This window comes from Megalops cyprinoides, chromosome 11 (genome assembly GCF_013368585.1).
Source record: "Megalops cyprinoides isolate fMegCyp1 chromosome 11, fMegCyp1.pri, whole genome shotgun sequence".
NCBI lineage: Eukaryota > Metazoa > Chordata > Actinopteri > Elopiformes > Megalopidae > Megalops > Megalops cyprinoides.
Window position 1 is genome coordinate 26,236,804 of NC_050593.1, and position 15,144 is coordinate 26,251,947.

Sequence of the window (15,144 nt, forward strand, 5' to 3'; positions counted from 1 at the left end):
AAGAATGCCCTGCTAGGCAAAAAGAAGGCCAACTCCCTGATCCTGCCCCCAAATTGCTCCCAGCCTTTTTACGTCACCTCCCTGCCCGATGACAAGTGAGTACACCCTCCCCCACTCGTCCCGCCCCAAAGCCCTGACCATGCCACTAACCCTATCTTAACCTGCCCCTGTGTCCCTATTGCCAAACTCCAGCCAAAATCTGCTGCTGCACTCTGACTCCATTGCCTGTCATTACCAGTCTCCAACACATCCAGTCCTTGACATCTTTCCTGTTCAGCCCACAGCGTGGTAAAATTGATGGGGCTCCCATCTCATCATAGGGGATGTAGTTATTAGGATAGACGAATAAAGAACATCACGAGTAAACAATATCATGATAGAGGAAAGCATACAGAATCATAGCAACATATCACAGTACAGTACATATCACAGTACAGTGTTGTTTACTTTGTGTAAAAACTACAGATAAAATTTCATATAAACAGGCGTGTACAATACATTTGCCAGTAATACATATTTGCTAAGCAATCAGGGCAAATACCAGCCAACTGATTATAGCTTTCTGTGTACTGAAATAAAACCCTTACAAAGGTGAACTTTTCTGCTGTGATTCAAGGGAACTTCATCAGAATTTTGTGAGCTGAAAAACAACTCATATTTTCAGTGTGAATAGTAGCTTTTTAGCTTGTTTGCGCTGAAGAAACATCAGATATTACATATTAGTTACATCGTCTCTGCGATTCAACAGGGACGTAACAAGCAAAGATTAGACTTAATAGACCTGTAATCCTCACTTTCATAGCCATATTATCCCCCATGTTTCCTCCTGTCTCAGTAATGTCATCACAGCTGTTTGCAGTGATCTCATTGCTCTTGTTCCCTTCTCTCTCTCAGTGTTTGAAATTGGTTTTGTTTTGTGATCACACCATTTTATCTGTCAGATCATTGTGTACAGTCTTCAGTGTGGCCTAGCGGAGCGAATCTGATGTGCCATGTTTCTGTTTTCCCTAGAATCCCCAAAGGGTCTTGTCCTGGCTGCTATCTGACAGGATCCCTGGTGGTGTCGAAGAGCGAATTCGGGAAGAAAGCTGTGAGTGGCCTTCCACAGCCCCTCTAAAAGCATGCCTTGTTTAACTGGGCCTCTTTTGCTTAGGGTCCTGCCCTTCCATGCGAATGATCCAGCGGGAAGCAGTGCTTATCTCAAAGTCTGTGTCGTGCGTGTCCGGCTTCCTGGCTCTCTCCTGCTCGTGGCAGAGCTCTGGCTGTCTGTCTGTCTGTCTGTCTGCAATATGGCAGAGCCTCCAGCTTCCTGTCTGTCTGTCTGCTTTGTGGCAGAGCCTCCGGCTGTTTGTCTGCTGTTTTGGAGCACAACTAGATGTTTGTCTGTCTATGTGGCAAAGATTCTAGAACTTCCATCGTTGGCCTTCGGCTGTATGTCTGTCTGCTGTGTGGCAGAGCACCTAGACGTTCTTCTCTAGCTTCCAGCTGTCTGTTCATCTGTGTGTTTAGTCACAAGGTCACTGAGAGGTGAACAGAGGGGCGGATGTCTGTGGTACGACCCCAACAGAACTGCAGTTGCTTTGAAGGTGTAGTCTCTTTCTGTTGGGCTCCTGATAACTTGCATAACTCTGGTCCTGTTAGGACCCGTTTGAGTCATAGCCTGGTCATGGCCTGTTTTAAGTTCTGTTTGGGTCATAGCCTGGTCAGATGCACCCCAAGTCTTAGTGGCACAGACTTTCTGGGGCTTCACGAAGGACAGCTGATGATTGTAGTAATGTGAATCACCTGAGCACAACCAAGTAGGTGTGTCATTATTGCTTTGTTCTCGCTCACTAAGCTGTGACTTTGACATTTTTATGTAAATGGTAACTTCAGTAAAGCCATGAAAAAAGCTCTTTGAGACCACTGAGCTTGATCCTTGTGGCACAGGGGAAAAGTGACACTTCTGAGACTGGGCAGGTGCATTACCGTCCAGCAGCCACCAGGTGGTGATGTCTGAATGGAAATTGTTCTGTATCAGAAGCAAATGTCATTTATGATGTACCTATAAAAAACAGAAAACAACAATATAAAATAATAGAATTGGCTGTAAGGGTGGAGGGGTGGGCTGATGGAGGTGTTCTTAACAAGGATGAAGTTGCTGCTTGCCAAAATGACCCCTATGCTGAGCAGTGCCTGGAGGGAGAGAGGGAAAGAGAGAGGGAAAGAGAGTGTCTGTCCAAGAATGCCTGTTTTCTTACTGTGTGTTATTCTGACCACCAGGGGCAGGCCTCAGCAAAACGGCAAGGAAAGTTTAAAAAGGTACTGGCTGGGCGGGCGGTCTGTGAATGATTATCATCACACACACAATGTGTTCTGCCCCTTTTCCCTTACCCCCGTCCCAGAACAGGGGTCAGGGGTCACGGGGGCCATTTTTTTATTTACACACCTCCTGGCTTCTAGTTAACAAGTTTGTAGCTCTGGATGGGATGTTACCATGTTGCCACAATAACAGGGACACTTGGTGTAAGAGATGAGCATCACTGGCTAGACTGAAAATTAGACTGCATTCACATATTTTGCTCTTTTAACAGAAAAATTTCCCCTGAATGTGAAATGTGTTTAAGGTATTGACGGAATCACAAAGCAAGCCTGGCCTTTAGGTCACAGAGTCACAGAGGAGATTTGGGCTTTGATCTCTGGCACCATTCAGACAGACATTTTGATGGTCAGTGAGAAGCACAGGCAGTAGGGTTTTAGGAGCTGTATAGTGTTATACCGCTGAGAACAGTGTCAATGACAGCAGGTGCTGAAATATTTCATCTTTTGCCATACTACTAGCAGATGGACTTAGCACTCACACCCTGGACAGAATTTCGCTCCACAGCTTCATGTTTTAGAAAATGGAGACAAAATCAGGAGTGCCCTGCAGTGTACCAGCAGCCAGAATTGTACAGTTGAAACTCAATGTATATACAATGACAGGAGAGACCAGGTTTGTAGAAGTTTCAGTTTGAAGGGTGAAGATATGAGTGAGAAGTGTTTATCCCCGTTCAATATAAGCCCACTGGCGTGTAAGAGAGAGGGTAATACTCAGAGTAGAAAACAGTGATGCGGGACATCGGATCTCACCACAATCTCACCAAATTAAATGTGGAAAAAGGCAGATGCCGCGTTCCAAAATGCAGCTATAAAACGAATTCAATTCAAACGTAGAGAGCAGGTGGGGCAGGGTAGCTCCCCAACCAGTGACTTACTGAACTTTACATACATTTCCTGTTCTAACCTTGGTGTCAGAAAGCTTACTCCCACATTGTAGAAAGCTGTCAGAAGGCATTTGCCATCGCTCTGTGCAGTAGCCTTTCAGTTTGTCAGGTAATCAGTGATCGCAGTGTATATTTATAGCTTGCCTTACATTGTCTGCTCAACACTTGTGTGTATCTCCTGCTGGCTTCTTAAAGTACGTGTTTGCATAGGCTAAGCAAGATATGTAGTGTTAGCTAATGTACGTTGGTAGCGAGACATCTTACCTGCACTTGAGCATTGTTTTTTTGTATGTAACCGTGCTGTTAAGGTTTGTTCAAGTTAAAGAATGGTTATTCAGATTTCACCTGCTTTAACAAAAGCTGATGGCTGTGTCACTGACATTCATTTTAGGCAATAGATACTTTAACTGCGCATAAATCACTTTCCCTTACTATATTCAAAGTTACACACTTAGGTAGATAGTTTGAACTCTGAATGAGAACTTTCAGCTGTTTGTTTAAGGAGAACAAATAAATATAGGCAGTGACTTCCTACTTTGTCCCACCTCACTGTATGTGCTTGTGACAACATACAGAGAGATGGGACTTTAACTGTATTCATTTTGTCTGTCTGAGTGGCGCCTAAAAGTTACAGGGGCGAGCTGGGATTGGGTCTGTGAGTTACAGAAGGGGGTTGGCTTGGTGGGTAATAGTTACAGAAGGGTTGGGTTATAGTGTAATAATTTTAGAAGGCAGTTGGGTTGGATTGTAACAGTTACTGAATGGGGTTGGGGCAGAGTTTAACAGAGATGAACTGGCTCTAGGCCTGTATAGCCTCTTCAGAAGAGGGTTGTGTTGTCAGGGGTCACTCCAGTTGTGTTCACGCACAGACATTTACAGTTTGGCCAATGCTGTCTTATCTGTGACGAGTGTGCCAGGTGGGAATGTCCTTCTCAGGTTCTCTCAGGGTTGTTGCCAAGATGTACGAAGGAAGTTCTTTGGGCTGTGAGGCTGTGGGTGCTCATGGGTAGTGTAGTCCTGGGGTGTGTATGGCTCATGAAGACTGTGTGTATGTCTATGTCTCCCATTCAGGATGTTGTGCCTATCTTCTACCACTTGATTCCTGCACCCAATAAGCCCAAGAATGGGGGGAAGGAGAAGGACAAGGATGGAGAGAAGGAGAAAGATGTTAAAGAGGAGTTTGCTGATGCTCTGAGAGACCTCAAAATTCAGTGGATGACAAAGTGAGTCTCAAGAGTGTTGCAGGCCTTGTACTCTCAATTGTTGCAAATTCGATACATCATGTTTTTCCATTATAACCTTTCTTTTTGATGTTCTCTCTTCTCTTACACATATCTTTTATTGGTTTGAGGTTCTGAGCCAAGGTCACATGGCATAGAGATTAACAAAGTACTGTCCGATACTGACTTTTATGTCTCCATTTATCCCTAAAATGATACCCTTTTTAGGTGACATAAGATATGATTCAACATACTCAGAGACTTTACCAAGCCAGTAATGTATTAGTACCACTGTAGATGCATGGTCTCTATTGTAGACTGAGGTTTTCTACCTCCCTCTGATATTGTAGTCACTCTTTCAGTATGCTGCTGGCTCTGTGTTTTAACAGACTGAACGCACAGCGATGGGTGCTTTTTGCCTCCAGACATTCAGTCTTTTTAGAGGTTGTTCAAGGTGAAGTTAATGTACTATTCTCTGGCTAATCTATTTTTTCCTGTACATCTTCCTATTGAATATATTATACTTGCATTGTAAAACACAAACTCATGTGTGACTTTATCAATTACATCAATTCCACAGAGCCCAATCTTAATCTTACTGATGGCAATAACAATATTTTCAGAATTAGTTTATCTTTAGACTCCTTACATAAGGGGAGACAGCAGAGTAGCTATTTTTTTTAATGGCTTTATCCTGCACTGATTTAACACCACGCTTCCCTGTCACCTTTATTATTTGTGGAGGTGCTGTTGTGCTATTGGGATGTTTCTACTCTTTCCACTGATGATCAGAAAAATATAATTGAAAGTATTCTATTTTATTTTAGAAGCTGCATTTAACTATGTCAAACATGTATACTGCTACACACTGGCTAAAGACATTTAAACAAAAGATGACCTGGAAGAACAGATGAAAGATAAAGAATTGTTTCAGTTTATGAATAAATCCAAGTTTATCAAAGTCAGTATACATGGGGAAGGTATACCCTGTCCCTAACACTGTGGCCAGTTATCTGTCTTTATTCCTTCGCTCTCTTGCTTTCTCTGACTGTCACTCTGTTCTTCTCTCCCCAGGATAGACACCAGTGCTCTGTATGATGAACTGAAAGAGAACTACTCCTCCCACCTGCCTCTGCATGTAACACGGCTACACCAGCTAGACTCTGAGAAGGTACACACAGAGACAGACTGCAGCTGCTCAGCCAGCTGACCAAACGCTGTTCAGTCTCTGGATTGGCTCATCATTGATTGGTTGACCAGAAGTTGACTTCAGTTGATCAGCTAGCTGACTGATTGGTCAGAAGTAGACTTCACCTCATTGGTCTGCTGATGAGTGACTCCTCGTTATTGGTCCTGGTGTTTGCTGCAGGAAAGGCTCAAGCGCCTGGGTGAGATTGTGGCAGCGGCAGACATTGTGATCTCTCACATCGACCAGACTGCCCTTGCTGTATACCTTTCCATGAAGACTGACCCCCGGCCAGACGCGGCCACCATAAAGAGGTAATCTGGGTCAGACTTAGGGTCGTGGTGTAGTGTTTTCCAGTGCTATGTGTTGCAGTGATACAGTGAGGCAGAAGTCCTCTGAGTGGATTAGGGTCACCGGTCAGAGTTCAGCATTTGACCCCGCGTCCTGTGTTGCAGTGTCATGGTGAGGCAGAAGTCCTCTGAGTGGATTAGGGTCACAGGTCAGAGTTCAGCATTTGACCCCGCGTCCTGTGTTGCAGTGTCATGGTGAGGCAGAAGTCCTCTGAGTGGATTAGGGTCACAGGTCAGAGTTCAGCATTTGACCCCACGTCCTGTGTTGAAGTGTCATGGTGAGGCAGAAGTCCTCTGAGTGGATTAGGGTCACAGGTCAGAGTTCAGCATTTGACCCCATGTCCTGTGTTGCAGTGATATGGAGAAGCAGAAGTCCTCCCTGCTGGATGCTCTCTGCAGAAAGGGCAGCGCTCTGGCCGACCAGCTCCTCCAGCCGCCCCCGCAAGACGGGGCGATCGCCAGTGAGGTGGGCAGCTCTGATGACGACCCAGAGGGCGTGGCCAAGACTCTGACAGACACCTTCTGGGAGGTGCAGAAGTGGGCAGAGCTCACGGATTCTAAGGTGGGTAGCACATTAGAGAGTAGGGTTTACAGAACACAGCAGAGACGGAATGTCATCACTAAGTAAGAATATTAATTCATATAAATTATTTGATCAATTAATTTCAACTGCTCTGTGTTTCATAGGTTTTAACATTTTCTTACAAACATGCATTAGTCAATAAAATGCATGGAAGGGCCCTGAAATATGCATCCAAGGTTGTAGAAGACAAACCCAGCAAAGAGAACTGGAAAAACTGCCTCCAGGTAAGAGCTCACCTTCACGTTGCAGGTTCTGGACATCATGGTTAACAATCCTCTGTAAGCCTCCAGCCCGCTTTTAAGACCTCAAAGCACATTTTACCCATGAAAAAGGATCTAAGAGTCCTTTCATTTTTGGCTTTCAGCCTCAGTCCTATCACCCTCTGATGTATCACTTAGGTGTGAAAAATTATCCTGGATTTAAATTTAAGTGCTGTCCATTATCTCCTGAGGAGATGTGTGAGCTGTGGTGTCTCTATTGACATACAATGCCCAATATGCAAATATACTACTCCATACCATACCACATAGCATGATCATATCCATTCTAAACACCCATGGTATGTACACACTAACCTTTACAGACCCATAGATAGAATGCGGTCCCTCTGAAGACCCATAGCAAAGAAATAACACATGTAGTAAACACATACCTCAACTCCATGTTGTAAGTCCCAGAACTCTGATGGAATGTTGTTACACTTTAGTTGTCTTTCTTGATTGGGAGCAGTTGCAGTATTGGTGTAAGTCATTCTCATTGTGCTGCGGACCTTGCTAGAGACCTAAGAACTGATATGGTGTGTAGCTTGTGCTGGAATATGTAGTGAGGATGTGTGTTATTTCTGCTGTTCATACCGTCCTCTTTGATGATTTTCAGCTGATGAAGGCTCTGGGCTGGACACACTGCTCATCCTTTGCTGAGAACTGGCTCCCGGTCATGTACCCCACAGACTACACGCCCTTCTGAGTGGAGGAACCCCCCCCCAGGGCAATGCAGTACACACACAGACAAGCAAACAATGCAGCACAACACAGTACAAGTACTGCACAACACAGCGTCACACACACCTCATTGATCAAACACGACACAGCACAACACATCAGTAACCCAAACCTCAGCCCAGGACAGCTCAAAGCAACACCAAAAAAAAAAACACAGCATAGAAGCGACGCATCAGACCGCAGCGTAATCTGTCACATATAACAGTCTATAACAACACAAGCGAACCTGTTGAAGAGAGCGCAGTGCCGTTTGATTCTGGAGTCAGCCCCACAAAATCGAGAGGCGAAAAATAAAGTCTCCCGCCCCAAGAGCTTGAGGCTCCCTTAACCCCCAGTCTTGTGATGTCATCCCAGGATCACACATGGATGCATTGATCTGTTAGGTCTGATAACAGTCCAGAGCCCCACACCGATACATTGATCTATTATTCCTGAGCTCAGTATAAAGTAAAACACACACACAAACACACACATATGCACAAGCAAGTACACATGCACCCACACACACACACAGGCCCTTTACTTGGTGGCTCTTTAACAGTGTTTGACGATCTCCTGTCTGCCTGGGTGCATCCAGGTGCTAAAGGCCTAGCCATCTCAAAGCACCACTGATCACTCAGTGTGACATTGTACCATCTGGGTCCTTCACATACTTCTGCTCTGTGACTGAAAAAGCCAAACTACCCTCGGCTCTTTATTTTATATATACTGGCCTCTCTTAAGTCTACTTCTAATAAGACACAAGCAAACGGCAACCCCATTTCCTGAGGACCTCACTAAGAGCCAGCTATTACCTGTGTAGAAATGTACAAACATGCATTGTTACACTTAATAATTATTAAGGGGCAACATATCTGATATTTTCTCCTCATATATCTAAGTGACATGTTTAAAGGAGTGACTCATGTTTGGAAGTAAATGGCTTTTTTTCTTTTAAATTCAGTTGAAAATTAAATTGGCTTTTTTCATCAGGACAGCATAAAAATGGCCAAGTTCATGTTGATTTTAGTGAGCATGGAATTGCCCAATGTTTTTATTGGCCTGTTACTTGTTTTTTTTGTCCAGTATTGAGTACGTAAACACAACTGTTTTGCCAAAAATATCACTTTTTGGTTTATAAGGGAATGTGTGTTTTTTTAAAAAAAATTCCTGAATGATGGTGGGGATTCTGAAGAGATGGATGAGGCAGTGGTCAGCCCGGCTTGGAGCTATACAATTATGTGATTGCTGACGCAAAGTTTGTAAGTATGGGCTCTTAGGACTCCAGTAGTTTTGTTGTCTTGTTAAACTGATCGTAAGATTAGAGTTACTGGAATGGTACTGCTTATTCAGAGCATGGATTGGAATAGGTCAAGAGCGAGAGTGATGTTAGGATAGGACAAAATCTTTGTATTCAAATGTAATTTTATGGAAGTTATGAAAGAATTTAATGATAGATCTTGAGATAGCTCCGCCCTTTCTGTACGTCCATTTTAAAGCCCATAATGGATATAGTCTTATGCAAATCACAGGGGGCTTTGGGCCTGTCTGACGGTTCTCCTGTCTCTACTTTGGTCCATCCATTTGGAATCCCTTTGCCAAGTTGGCAGCAGTTCCCTGCCTGAAGGCCTTGAATGGTCCGTTCGCATATACGAAGCCTCTCGTGTTCAGTGTATTATTTAGACTGATGGTCTGGATTCAGCTGTCCCCTCAGCATCAGTGAACATACTTAAAATGGCCTTAACCTCTCAGCTGTGGTGCACACGACCATTTCTGATTGGAGCCTGAAGTCCAGCTCATATCACAAATGTATTGTGTTAGTTAGTTTTAGATGTTGTATTTATGGACTCCTTTTATTTATAAAGAAAACAAACAGTTAAAGCCAATATTTATAAGGAACATTTTGATTATTTTATAACCATTATCCCTCAACAACATAAGAAAACTACAAACAAGCTATTTTGTCACAGTAAATGTATACAATTGTCATAAATAGGAATTCTGAATAAAATTATTTGAAAATCAGAAGGTTGTGTTATTTTGCGTTTTGTGACAGTTCTTTGAGTGGATGGGATAGTTAATTAGTAACTTGTGAGAGAGTGTTGAGACATGCATATACCTGTAAGCATATGCAGGGGAGAGTATGGGGGTATGAAAACATGATGCTTTAATGAATTAAGCTGTTAAATGGAGCAAGGTAGTGTGCTTTTTCTGATTTGAATGAAGAGACTCAAGTAACGGCTCTGGTAATAAGTAGCTTGAAGAGAGAGTTATCTGACAAACCACCCACCCAGCTATCTCAAATTATGTTGACAAGGTAGCAGGCTCGATTTCTTCCTGCAGACGTAGTGAGCCTGACAGCCACTGGCTGTAAATCGGCTGTATTAATTTGCTAAATGGAGGCTATGTTGTGGAATAGTCTGCTACTCTGCTACAGTATCTCGGTTAACCCCTCTGATAAAGCACATATAAACACAGAAAATCATTACTGCATCAGAGCATCTTTTGGTTACTGTGTTAAATGATTGAAAATCTGACAAAATCTCAATGAGGGAAAAATAAAAGTTGAATTAGTGAACACTGTCACAATTTATGGAACACATGGGAGAGTGATCTTAAGCAGATGTAATTACTCATGCAGTCTCCACACCAGACACATCAACTGAGGCTCTAGGCTTTCCTTTTTTATGTTTTCTGCATAATAACAAAATCTGTTCTGCACAGATGAATCACCCCACTCCTGTTCAACACTTAAAATTTTAAAACTTAAGATTGCAAGCACTGTCACGCTGTGTGAGCGACTTATTCCTCATTTAACTTTTCTTTTTAGTGTTGACACAAATTGTCCTTCATATATCATGATCTATAGCTTTTAAACCAAGTATTTAAAATACGTACAAAGTAAAATTTCAAGGCATGTTACAGTACTTCACTGGAGAGAGAGAAAGAAAATAGCTGTTACATGTGTGGGTGTGAGTGGGGATATTTTGTTACCCTGCGTTTGAGGGAATTGTGCAGATTCTGCAGGTTATTTTTGTCTATCTCTCTGGGTTGCAGCACTTCAGACCTGACCTGTGACTGTCATGTGTCCCTGGTTGGAGCCTGTTATGCATGTCTGTGTCATGCTGACGATTCCTCTTGGAGGTTTCTGCAGTGCAAATTATTTGTGACAGCAAAGACGCAAGGCCAGAGGAGTGAGGTTACTAACTGGACCAATACAGCATGGTATTTGCCAAGATCTATGCAGAGATCTGTGTGAGACATGCTTACAGACCCCACGTGTCCTATCTTGAATGTATTTACATCTGTCCTGTTGTGAAATTAGGCCATTTAAATGAAAAACATTCCTGTTGCTGAAGAGAGATCCATATGGATCAACAACCATTCCTTTGTTCATTAATTAATTGAGGTTGATGAGATGAGATGCCCTCTCACTGTAGAGTGTTAATGATAATGATACTGAGATCATGAGATAATGTGTTGGAAGAGTCTCCCCTCCCCTCAGTGGATTGAGCTATTAGCCATCAGATCTGAGACACACCTGTTTTGACTACCCCCCGTCTCCCAGGATTTGGGTCTGTTCAACACCCAACACCCAAAATCTGATCTCTTTGGAGCGTTCTGACATCATTTAAAATAAATCCTTCAGAAAATTGTTAATACAGTCACTACCTATGTGGTTATATGTGTGAAATGTGATTATTTCCAATTATTTCATTATTATGCCTTTGCCAGAGCGCTCTTCAGAGACACTGCCATGTGCTTATGAACAAGGAACACAGGGATAGTCAATGTACTGTAGGGAGTGTGAAAAGTTAAACTATTTACATTATTACACTATTGTCATTTAGTAGAAACTCTTACCCAGAACAACTCACATAGGTTGCAGTTTTATCCATTTATACAGCTGGATATTTACTGAGGCAATTGTCAGTTAAATACCTTGCCCAAGGACGAAAACAGCAGTGCCCCAGCAGGGAATCAAATCAGCAACTTTTGACTTATGACTATGCCACACTGCTGCCTGTTTAAAGCTAGATTTGCCCAGGACACAAGGATTAAGACACCTACCCCTGATAAATGCCATGTGATAATGGTTATGTTCGTGCAATTTACAGAATGAACACTGCACAATTTGCCAAGTTTACTATTTTGCAAATTCATGCACATAATCAAAATGAAAAAACACAGCAACAACAACAGCAACAAAACAGTTCATTCATGTATAAATCTGTAGGAAAATCAATGTATAATGCACACAAAAATAAAATGTATAGCACAACAAAGTGAAAAGTTTCTATGTGCAAACAATTTTTCTGTAAAATGTGGTGACCATCTGCCCTAAAGACAGATGACAAATTTGTAATTTTTTCAAAGCTGTGATTGAAAGGGTTCGGAGTTATTAAAATACATTTTGGCCCACAGGAACGTTATAGATGCATACCGGCATTTAACATTCTGTATGAGGTTTTCAATGATGTATAAGGTTATTAAAAGAGAGAAAATGGATATTTGTCTTTTTGCTTCAGGTCTAAGTTCCTTATGTAATGTATATGTAAACCCAAGTAATAACATTTCTTCAATTTTTAAGCATGAATCCAATATCATAATCACATATATCACAAAATTGCCTTTCATTGAAAACAAAATGCTTACAAAAAATAAATTCCTTTCTGATCTACTTCTTTCAGTGAAACTAGTCAAGGATGTATAATAAATCTATTACAAAATATGTACTTAAAATAGTGTCATATAGTACCCTATCATTTTAATATTACATTACATGACAATTACATTATCCCCTTTTTAAAGGTAATTCAGTTGTAAATCAAATGACAAACAGAAAATGTCCCAAAATAAAATAAATGTGATTTAAAATTGATAGTCTTTTGTTATTATTGTGAAGACAACAATGAAGAAAACATACATACATTTTCAAGAATCTCACTTCAAGAATTATGATAGAGTTATATTTGGTAAACATATAATATGAAAATCCAGAGCAAAGAAATAACAAAATATATAATAAGACAGAATGAATGTCAATGTTTTGTTGTTAGTCTCTAAATTCTTAACTGAAATACAGAATGGGGCCTCTGTTCATACCATACATAGTAATGGAGGCAAACTCATTGTCATTTGAAAGAATTTGATGTACGTCATACATTTACTTGTTTTTCAGTAGTTGTTTTTTGCACATGAATGCATATATCTAAATCGTGGAATGTATAATTTATACAATTTATCATTAAAGCATTGGAAATGAATCATGGTTTAAACATTTTTTTCATTCTCTGCTTGATAATGGAACTGATAAATGCATGACATTTGTGTTTAAATGATTTTTAAAAACTCCATATTCAAGTAAAAATACATGAACATTCATGAAAAAAATACATTCATTTAGACATACATATCAAATAAGTATAAAAAGACATAATGTACATGTGTACACACCAAAATAAATGTGTCACATCTACCCATATCCTGCCCACATCATTTAATCAGAGATGATCATCTTCATTGTAGGCCATCATCTAGTCTTTGCATGTGGCCATGAATATCTTGATCTCCTCCTTTGGCAGCTCGGCCAGCAGTGTGGTGTGGAAGGTGTTCATGAAGCTGCTGGTGAAGCGAAGGTCGGACTGGAAGCGGATCTTGTTGGCCCAGAGAAGGGTGGTGCCGGGCTGGCAGAAGTGGCGCATGGTGACGAGCAGCTCATCAAGGAAATCGTGATGGTAGACCACGTCAGCGGCCAGCACGTAGTCGTAACGGTACACCGAGCGGGGGTAGGTACGCTCCAGGTCATCCTCCCAGCACAGTGCTGCCACCTGAGGGGTGTACCTGCAGCGCCCCCTGGTGTTACGCATCAGGTTACATTTCAGGTTCCCCAGGACGTCCGGCACGTCTGTGGCAGTGACCCATGCCCCTGGGGACCCCATAATGCAACTCATTACACTTACAGCCATTGTTACCATAATAATTTACAGTTCCCTTCACCTATGGAACTTCTCACACATTCTAACATCACAATGACCCAAGACATTTTGTAACAAGTGGAAGCACATGGTGTTGACATAGAATAACCTAGAATAATCCATTACACTTACAATCTGCACACATCCTGCTACTCCAACAGTCATTTACAACATTAGCCAAAATGTGCCATAATGACTAAGATATACTTCATTATGTGAAAAGGACAAGTAGCATGCCTAACAGGTAGAATCATCCAGCTCTACAGGCAGCTTGCCTTATCCCACAGAGTGGTCTTTAATTAGAAGGAATTGCAGACTGGTATACAGACAGGTGTAGCAGACTTACCCAGCAGACTGGCCACAATGGACAACAGGCCTGTCCCTGCCCCGATCTCCAACACTGCCTTGTCCATTAGATCAAACTGCTGATGATTATTTTCCAGGAAATGGCACAAGGCCACTGCCTAAACACACACACACACACACACACACACACACACACACACACAGCCTTTGTTACCATCATCACAGTAATCAGTATCAGCATCACAAGTTTCACCATTACAACAATTTTGCTAAATTTTAATTCTTCTTGAATATTGCCATTCCAGTTGTACTTCCACAGAAATGAAATAAGAATATACAGACAGTTGGTTCCAAATCATCTCCAGTGTCACCAGTACAAAACATTAAGGGGAAATTGCCAGTAATGCCATCTCAATCTGCCAATCTCTTACTGAGGAAAGCTGTAATGTATGTATGTCTGTACACATGTAAGTGGCTTGAGTTCAGACGGGGTTTGAAGAGGGGTGAAGTATCACAGGTGCCATATTTACTGAGTGTCAGAAACCCCTGAACAGTAACACAAGCAACTTCATCATGTCATCGTTTCTCTCAGCAGCAGAACTCACCGCTGGCCAGATGATGGCACCGTAAGAGTCAAGGGCCTCACGGATGTTGATGTCGTGGCCAGCGAAATAATGTTGCTCTTTGGCTAAGGCAGAGTAGACTTTGGGTTCCCATGTTCTGGTCTTTTCTGGGTGTCCACTGTGCTCTTTATTATCCGACTCTGCTGTATGTGGGAAGAGCACATGAGGACCACAACAAACTTTTTCTTCTGTGTTCTACTCATGACCATTACATGTTCAGGCTCTCCTCAATGGTTCACATCAAGACCTCGGCAGCATGGTTCAGCATGGGAGAAACACACCACAACTAAGGCCTTTAAGGCCAACTAGTGATGGGGAGGGAAAGGGGTGGGGTTGACTAGGATGACATGGTGTTGCGTAATCTATACTAATTTTTAAAATTGCTACAGAAATGTGCTGAATTAGAGGATTAGAGCAGGTATGTAAATAAGAACAGCTGAGGATTTAAAAGGATTTGATGTGTTTTCCTGAGAGTGATACAATCTGTAATGAGGGACTTGCCTTCCTCTGTGTCTCCTGGAGCATTATCTGGTTTTCCATCTTCATCTTCCTCCACATCTGCTTCATCTTCATCCTTCTCTGCTTCTTTCACCTCTGCTTCCATCACCGGGTCTGCTTTCTCTTCCACCTCTCTCACTGTACGCATGGTATCTTCCACCTCTCCCACTGTACA

General features: G+C 42.1%; 2 protein-coding genes across 3 annotated transcripts in view; one reads left to right on the forward strand and one right to left on the reverse strand.

The window, feature by feature from the left end:
• Positions 1-7,737, forward strand: part of tpp2 (tripeptidyl peptidase 2) — an 18,710-nt gene extending 10,973 nt beyond the window's left edge. Inside the window, exons 21-29 of one of the 2 annotated variants that reach the window (XM_036540646.1) lie at positions 1-95; positions 1,012-1,090; positions 2,263-2,301; positions 4,317-4,468; positions 5,540-5,636; positions 5,835-5,965; positions 6,356-6,563; positions 6,689-6,808; positions 7,461-7,737. The exon at positions 1-95 is cut by the window's left edge and continues 150 nt beyond it. In XM_036540646.1, the coding sequence (XP_036396539.1) occupies positions 1-95; positions 1,012-1,090; positions 2,263-2,301; positions 4,317-4,468; positions 5,540-5,636; positions 5,835-5,965; positions 6,356-6,563; positions 6,689-6,808; positions 7,461-7,550 (1,011 nt within the window). In that variant the 3' untranslated portion in view covers positions 7,551-7,737. The remainder of the gene's footprint in view (positions 96-1,011; positions 1,091-2,262; positions 2,302-4,316; positions 4,469-5,539; positions 5,637-5,834; positions 5,966-6,355; positions 6,564-6,688; positions 6,809-7,460) is intronic. The other variant, XM_036540648.1, reaches the window with a different exon arrangement.
• Positions 7,738-13,101: 5,364 nt separating this feature from the next.
• Positions 13,102-14,674, reverse strand: LOC118785375 (protein-lysine methyltransferase METTL21C). The gene is made up of 4 exons (XM_036539991.1): positions 14,671-14,674; positions 14,454-14,614; positions 13,889-14,006; positions 13,102-13,493 (listed from the first exon to the last, which is right to left on the reverse strand). Exons 1-4 carry the CDS (start codon positions 14,672-14,674, stop codon positions 13,102-13,104), a joined length of 675 nt encoding a protein of 224 aa, XP_036395884.1.
• Between the last annotated feature and the right edge of the window lie 470 nt (positions 14,675-15,144).

Excerpts from the sequence above, each read along its gene's own strand:
- LOC118785375 (XM_036539991.1), bottom strand. Across the intron at positions 14,007-14,453 it reads GTGCCATCATCTGGCCAGCG|GCAGTGGCCTTGTGCCATTT; the intron begins GTGAGTTCTGCT and ends GTGTGTGTTTAG. Across the intron at positions 13,494-13,888 it reads CATTGTGGCCAGTCTGCTGG|GGGCATGGGTCACTGCCACA; the intron begins GTAAGTCTGCTA and ends TGGGGTCCCCAG.